This window comes from Acartia tonsa, chromosome 1, assembly GCF_053477335.1.
Source record: "Acartia tonsa isolate MP-2025a chromosome 1, ASM5347733v1, whole genome shotgun sequence".
Lineage (NCBI taxonomy): Eukaryota > Metazoa > Arthropoda > Copepoda > Calanoida > Acartiidae > Acartia > Acartia tonsa.
In genome coordinates, this window is record NC_137260.1 from 20,784,686 (window position 1) to 20,792,815 (window position 8,130).

General features: G+C 35.8%; 1 protein-coding gene across 1 annotated transcript; it reads right to left on the reverse strand.

The window, feature by feature from the left end:
* Positions 1 to 828: 828 nt before the first annotated feature.
* LOC145314683 (protein tiptop-like) lies at positions 829 to 7,719 on the reverse strand. The gene is made up of 2 exons (XM_080154700.1): positions 7,405 to 7,719; positions 829 to 4,401 (listed from the first exon to the last, which is right to left on the reverse strand). The coding sequence occupies exons 1-2, from the start codon at positions 7,508 to 7,510 to the stop codon at positions 1,574 to 1,576; spliced, it is 2,934 nt and encodes a 977-aa protein (XP_080010826.1). The 5' UTR covers positions 7,511 to 7,719; the 3' UTR covers positions 829 to 1,573.
* Positions 7,720 to 8,130: the final 411 nt, after the last annotated feature.

Here is an 8,130-nt window from a genome sequence, read left to right on the forward strand (position 1 = left end):
GTTTATAGACTGAAAATTAGAAAGAAAAAATATAGGATTACTTTATTAGCCCAAAAAAAGATAATAGTAATTGTTGGGGAAATACCTTGGCCAAAAACAAGATCGTTCAGACAAAGTAGTTCAATTATAGGGCTGGTTGTCTGCAATATGGCATAATGAGGTATTAACTGTCGATTGAAGGGCTGAGCTATGTGTTTAAACAAGTAGTATAAAACTTAACTAACCAAAGTTATACATTGTATTAATGAATGATGACATCAGAAAGGACAAACAAACAATGACTCTTGTAGAGTGACTTAATGATCAGAAACTTAATTGATAAGTCTAAACAAAATTGTACATAAATTTGTTGAAAAAAACGTAATACGGGATACTATATAAATACATAATTTCCTTTTAAGGATTAATCTATAGAGATGCTTCACTTATTGGATCTTGTTGTCCTAGGTACCAAAGACTATGCCCCTAGAGGTCACCTAAAATTTTTGTTTTAATATTTGGGGGAGGTGGGGGGTAAACAAATAAGAAAACCTTTTTTAGGGACTCATAGCAGAGCTATATTGGTCTAGCAGTAAGCGAGATTTTTAGCATAGACACAGTGACAGACATCCTGTTGCTTTTAGATAAAATCTATTAATGTTTTAAACGTAGGATTATATACCACGATGGAAGATTAAAATTTACGTTGCATAACAAAGACAATTTTGACCATTGCAATAGTTTTGGTTCTAGTCTATTCAATGGCTTTTCATTCAAGAATGTGACGTTCAGACATACTTTAGTAAATTAAAGAGTAGTTGCGCTACTAAAATAAAAAAAAACAAGTAATTAAATTTTAATATTTTTATTCAATTGATACAATATATAAATAACAAGAATGACAAGAAACTTTGAGAGCAAGGAGCGGAATGTTTTCAGAAAATAGTCAAGATTAACATTCTTTATGAAAACTATATATGCATTAATACATGGTAGAAAATAATTATGAAATTTGGTCATTTGTTTGTTATAAAATCACAAAATATCATTATAATTTTTTATTGAAAAATTGACTATAATTCTTATGTTGTTTTTTAATGTTTTAATAAGGGTAAAATAAAAACTAATAACAATAACTTTATAATATTAATAATAATGGATATAATTAAATATATGTAGATAGATAGATATTGGTAAATGATCACAGCAAAAATAACAAAATGAGATATCAAAATTTTGGCATTAATATCAGCGAATACAAGGGGCTATGTTTCTTAGGGGTTACATTTGTGGTCATTTTGACCACTAAACTAAATTATCAAGCTAGAAATTGAGCTATCAAAAGATTTTAATAAGAAAATAACTAATAGGGATTGAAAATAAATACTGTTTGTTTCAAAATCCAGAAATTAAAAAAAAATAACATGAATGAATATTTTGAAAAAATAGTGGTTGAATGAATAAGCAAAAGCTGTAAGTAAATTATTACCTTAGCAGTTAATTATCAAAATCTTTTCTATGTTTCTTATTTATATTATGGACTGTTTTTATAATAGATTAGTAAAAATTTTCTATTTAGAAATTGTATAAAAATTTATTTCTGATTGCAGGACAACTGTTTGGCAAGTTGCGAATACTTGGCATATTTGGACGCGATGGAAGAATCCCCGGCCAAATCCTCTGCAGGTGGTGGTGAATTTATTGGCGGTTGGGACTTCTCATTACCGCCGCCGCCGCCAGCTGGAAAGTGAAACTTGCTGAGGTGATGTCTGTAGGCGCCCTTCGACACAAACGGCGTATCACAGAACGGGCATTTGATGTTTGTGGCGTCCCCGGCGGCACTATTGCCGCTGTGGCCGTTTGTGACCGCCTGGTTGACCGCCCAGGAAAATTCCATCATGGAAACAGGGTTGGAGATGGTTTTCATTGTAGAAGAGCGGCTGTTCGGCGGGGGAGCTTTGCTCTGTGTGTCACACAGCTTTTGTAGGGCCATTAGAGGATTGCCTGACGATGTGGGTTGGTTGTCTAGTGGCTTACTCTCATTCTCATTCCTGGCGCCCAACAAAAAAGCACCATGTGACGAAACGGGGGGTGACACGGCATTGGATGACCGATCGTCATCGCTAGCAAGGCCCATTGGTGACCTGGAAAGGGTTGGTGACCGATTTGAGCAGGACAAAGGTGACCGGTTGGAAAATGATAGGGGTGAGGCAATTACTCCATCCATCTGATTTTTGGTATCAAGCACACCATCCTTCCCGTTCTCCTGGAGGCCTGCAGGGCTGGTCGTCCGTATGGATGCAGGGGATCCAGGCTTGCTGCTGGTTGCACCTGGCGGGCTCACTGGTCCGGATGGTACAGGGGAGGGGGATGTTGAAACTGGTGTAATGGATTTTTGTCCAGGTAAAATACTTGCCATGCTAAATTTATTGGCAGTTGCTGTTACTGGACTAGCAGCAAGGGAAGGACTACTGCTTGGAGGCTGGTAACTCTTGCTGCCACCTGGCATAAAATTACTCTTTACCATCATCTCTAAGGAGCCCAGGATTGAAGAACTATCTCCTTCCCTGCCTCCTTTCTTGTCATCTCCAGTCATTCTCTCCTCTAGTTTACCTGGATTTGACCCACCAGGAGGGCTTGGCCGTTGGCCTAAACATTGCTGAACATGACTGATGAATAGTTCCAGGGGGATTTTATCCTGGCATCTGTCACAGGTCAGTTTACCTGTCTCCAGAATATCTCTGCTAGCCGCAGCACTCCTGCCAGCCAATCCAGGTCCACTAGATCCTCCCATGACTTCATACCTGGCACGTTCAAGTTCCAAAAGTTTCTTGACAGGCAAAGCTTTCTTGCGGTCCTTTGCTGAGGGTGGTGTAGATAAATTATGCTGGGTTGATGTAGGCAAAGCTCCAACTCCTTGTCTTAAAAGTGCAGGAAGGCCCGAAGCGCCAGAAAAATTATCAGGAGGTGGACCAAAGTGTTCAGCACGCACCATGTGCTCGCTTAACTCCTTCAAACTCCCAAATCCTTTTTGGCAAACTTTACAGGATAAGACTGAATTGATTGGATTTTTATTTGCGGCAGACACGGCTGAGGAACTGCCGCCTGCGCCCGCGGAACCGCTGCCACCAGAGGGATCATTATACTTCCAACTGGACAGTTGGTCATGTGAAATAACTTTCTTGTAATGTTGTGTTTCCTGCATATGTTTTGTCAGCAAATCCAGACTTCTAAAACTTTGTCCGCATCCCATACACTTCAAAATATCCCGGGTCTGTTCGTCCGCCCGCCCAATCCATACATCCTGGCCGCGGACAAGTTTCCGCGGCATCGGTACCTGTTCCTTGAGAATATCCCGTGGTTTTGCGGATGATGTCGGACTAGATGCTGAGCTTGACGCGCGGATTGGTGATGAAGTCATTGAGGGGGCCATTGACGTCATTGGACCACCGGGGAAAGAATGATGTTTGGCCTCTTTCATGTGTTTGGTCAAATCTTCTAAAGTCTGATAACTTTCCTTGCAAAATACACATTTAAAAACGTCTGCTGCAATGCTTGAGCTGCCAGAACTTGGTGGCCGTGGTAGGCTGGAAGAAGAATTATCCAAGTTAGATTTCAGCAGCCATTGATCTAGCCAAGGATTGTTGCTGCGCCCCAAAGTAGGCGAAGATTTTGGAGGTCCAACATTTTGTTGTTGCTGTGACTTTTGTGCTACAAGGTTAAGAAGATTGGCTAAATCTCCAGGGGCGGGTGGTCCTGATAAGCCACTGCTGCTACCCCCAGCTGCAGCCAGTAGTGGCAGCTGGAATTGATTAAACAAGGACAGCATGCCGGGATTCAGGAAAGGGTGTAATCCTGGTGGTAAATCCCCTGGAAGATCACTTGGTTTACCTCCAGATAAGTCTAGTGGGGAGTCAGCCCCTCCCTTCCCTTCTAGGGGAGATCCTGTCCTAGGATACTTTGGCCGAGGTCCCAAATCTAGGGGTGATTCTAAATCAGCTGGACGTTTCCTATCCCCAGGAAGGCCGCTGTCACTGCTAGCGGCTGCTAACTGTTGGTTTGCCAACATTAATTGAGCAGCCTGGAGGTTGGCCAATTGGGCGGCGTACAGCTGCGGGTTTAGGGCTAACAAAGGCGATGCCCCCATGAGAAATGGATTTTTTAACAAATCTAGTGGTGAAGTCATTGTTGGTAATGATGCTAGAGGTGGTAGGGATAGGGGTGAGGATGTTGGAGGTCTTGAGACAAGACTGCTCAAACTAGTGGCTGGGTTGCTGCCAGAGGCAGCCAGATTGAAGCTGGCGGCTGCCAGGTTGAAGCTGCTACTGGTGGTGGCGGCTGTTGAACTGGTGGGGGGAAGAATAATGTTGTCACTACTGTCAGGATTTTCTAGGTTGTCCTCTTGACTACTGACATCAGAACCTGAAAATAAAATAAGTTATAAACATCACGAAACCTTTCCAACAAAACTATTTTACAATTTTTAAGAAAACTTTTTAATCGAGTTTTGTTATATGGTCCTTTAAAAGTAGTTTCATAAAAAAGACTTATAATTTAAAGAAATGAGAAACTCATGAAATGAAAAAAAATAGTTGTGAAACCCTAATTGTGTGTTTATATATTGTTATAATAATATCAATTTATCATCAGAATTGACAATTTCAGCGGAAATAAAATAATTGGTTTCATATCAATTCCGCGGAGAGGGTTATGACACCCGAAGAAAAACTAATTTTCCTTTTAATTTGTTTTCAGTAATATAATTTTTTTTGTTAATATCCTCAAGTGAGATTTGGGTTTTCCTACTTTAAATTAAAGTTTTTATCCCATGTTATTATATTTGTTTAATGTAAAACATATCATATTTTCTTATCAAAAGTTTAAACTATCACACTCCCCCTTCTTATCTTTCCCTTTTTGTTTTACTCCTCTTTATATGTTACTAAAATTTGACGAGTTTTGATTGGTTGAAATTTGAATTTGATAACAGCCAATCATAACTGAGAGTTAAATATTTACTGAAAACTAATTAATTTTTGTTTACAACATTCAAAATCAAAACATTATAATAATATTTATAATTGATTATCTTTCATAGGCTAATTTTCTAAAAATTATTATTAAAAAGAAGATAATAAAAGAATATTTTATTATAGTTTTTAAATCCTTTTAAATTTATGATTGTTTAAAAATCATTTTAAAGCTATAAATTCTTTCCTAAAATAGACTCTAAAATCCTAAAGTTGTAAATATTCATAATAATCCTAAACCGCCTATTTTTTACTATTTTGATGAAGGCTTGTTTAAAGCTTGAGTTAAAGGATATGTAAATGAGAAAAATAACAGGTTTTGTGAACCTGTAGAATTAAGGCTTTTAAAGATTTTTATATTTTGGGATAGGTTAAGGTACAAGGCAAAAGTTTCATTGTCTTTTCATGTAAAATGTATAAACTTCAATTAAAATTTTATATGAATTTATTTATCTATTTTTCTTTGCTAATTTATGATAAGGGAGGGGTTCTTTCTCTATTTTTCTTCTCCTATATCTCTCTCTATCTATCTCTGTTACTTGCAGAAAGAGAGATAAGAATTTTTTAAAATAAATTATAAAACAGGATATACAAAAACAATAATCAAATAGGGCAATTTGTATTTTAAGTAAATTTTGCTGTAATTGTTTTCAATGAAGAAAAACATTGATATTTTTTACTTAAGGAAAAGATTAAAGAATATATTTTTTAGTTATAGTCCTAATTAAACTTGATAAGCCCTATCCCCGTCCCTTGTGACTCAAAGCTCCGGCTGAAATTTTCCTTTTTGATAGATTTATTACCAACAGTGATAAATTACTTTTGCAACAATCCTCCTCCTCTCTCTGTCCCTCCCTTCCTCTCCTTGCTGCTCTACTAGGATTTCTGTTATCCCCGCCTGTTATGGAGTTGCTACCCCCCCCCCCCCCTTATAAACTAGAAAAGCCAAAGAAAACAAGGCAAAAGCAACAAAACCAAACAATCAAATTATGCAAAGATTGTTGTCGACATGGAAAGGGAAAAGACACCTTGAAAAGTGTTCTCCAACTTTTGAACCAGTCAAAATAACGTTACACTGTTTTCTTTATTCATAACATTGACAGCATGATATTGTAAACTAATATGCAGAAAAACATGGAATTTTACCTTAAAACCTAATAATTTTAAAATGTAGTTCGGCACCTCGGAGATAACAAAACTGGTTTTAATCTTATAACTTTATGTCTCTTACATTACATTTAAAATATTTATCTAATTTTTAAGTGAGTATGATTTAAAGAATAGTTTTCCTTTACTTATTTGCTTTAGCCACTAGAATGCATAGATATATTTGTCACTTTTATGTAGAATATTTTTTTATTTTAGCCAAATAAATCTTGGATAATGTTATGTTATACAAAATTTCTTTTAAATAAGGACAAAACTGATTGTTTACATGCTTTATATTTTACAATAGGTAGGCTTTTATTGTTTTCCTTAAACATTCCAAAAAAGTAAGAAAAAACAGAAGTCAGATGCAAAATATTACCAAAAAAGCAGAATTGGAAAAAAGACAAAAAAAGAGAAAAATAATAAAAAGTTTTGATGAGTGAGGGATGAGATTGACAGATGTAAGATGACATATTTCTGTCAATGTATATAGGAAAATATATATATCTAATACAGGGTGTCCAACATATTTCTGTCAATGTATGTAGGAAAATATATATCAATTACAGGGTGTCCAACATATTTCTGTCAATGTATATAGGAAAATATATATCAAATTCTGGGTGTCCAACATATTTCTGTCAATGTATAGAGAAAAATATATATCAAATACTGGGTGTCCAACATATTTCTGTTAATGTATAGAGGAAAACATATATCAAATACAGGGTGTCCAACTTCATTTACTTTTCATACACTGATCATTACTACAGAGTGTCCAGCATAAGTTATTTTTATTAAAGTCTTATCATTCAGACATACAAGCTAATAAAGATGTTTATTTATAGCATATAGCCATAAAGAAATCAGCAATATTAAATTTGAAGGATTTAGACAAAAACATTTCTATCTTTAAGCTTTAACTAGGGGACAAATAGCTAGCACCCTGTATATCATATATTTGTTCATATATCTTGTGGAAAATAAGAAATATGTCAACTTTACTTATAAGAATAATATTGCAAATATATCTCAACAAAAAATATGAAGTTAATTCAAATTGTATTTGAAAAAAGGATAAAAAAATTGAATATTATTAAAGTAACATAAAAGTTTCATCTGTAGATAGCCTTTTACTTTTCTGCCTGTCAATTTTAATTATAATCATGAAACATTATTATCTATGGCATATTACACTTTAGAATTATGGATTAATTGTTAACAACAAAGAAATTAAAAATCTCACCTTCATCATCAACAATATCTTTATTGTCTAAGTTATCAATTTTGTTTTCAGCATCAGCGTCTGATTTTCTAGGATCTATCTGTTTCCTGCGACCCATCATTAGCATCACAAATAATATTCACTATAGTCATGTCTTTTCTTGTCTTAACTACGATTTTATAGCAATATATTGTTTTTATTTTAACTAATGTTTTTTTTTATGATTTTTATAACATATATGTATTTGCTAAGGATGTTGTATTACTAGTGTATTACTACTAACTAAGAATAAGTAGCGTAGCTGTGTGACTGTTTGATTGTGTCTGTCCGACTGTCACGCCACTGTCACAACTCTGATGGATATGTGTCCGTGTCGGAGAGGAGAGGATCCTTCCCCTTTGCTTCATTCCCACTTCCCTGTACGCACCTCTCCACCTCCCTTTTTGTCACCCCACTAACCCTCCGGGACGGTGCGCCAAAATTAGTTTTGACAAGACGGCTCTTTGACTCCTAAATTTCGGACAAAAATTTCTCTCCCCCCTCTCCTTCCCCTCCCCTCATCAATATATATATATACATACACACACACACACCTGGTTAATGACAACATTGGCTCTACGCGGGCTAAAGAAAATAATACTAATAGGAAGCGGAGTATGGAGGAAAGAGAGGGGAGTTAAAGTTAAGTTTTATACATGTAGAATGTAATATTTGTGTGTATACTATCATATACATACTTGGACAAAA

Excerpts from the sequence above, each read along its gene's own strand:
- LOC145314683 (XM_080154700.1), bottom strand. The coding sequence starts at position 7,510 with ATGCTAATGATGGGTCGCAGGAAACAGATAGATCCTAGAAAATCAGAC. Across the intron at positions 4,402-7,404 it reads AGATATTGTTGATGATGAAG|GTTCTGATGTCAGTAGTCAA; the intron begins GTGAGATTTTTA and ends TTTTATTTTCAG.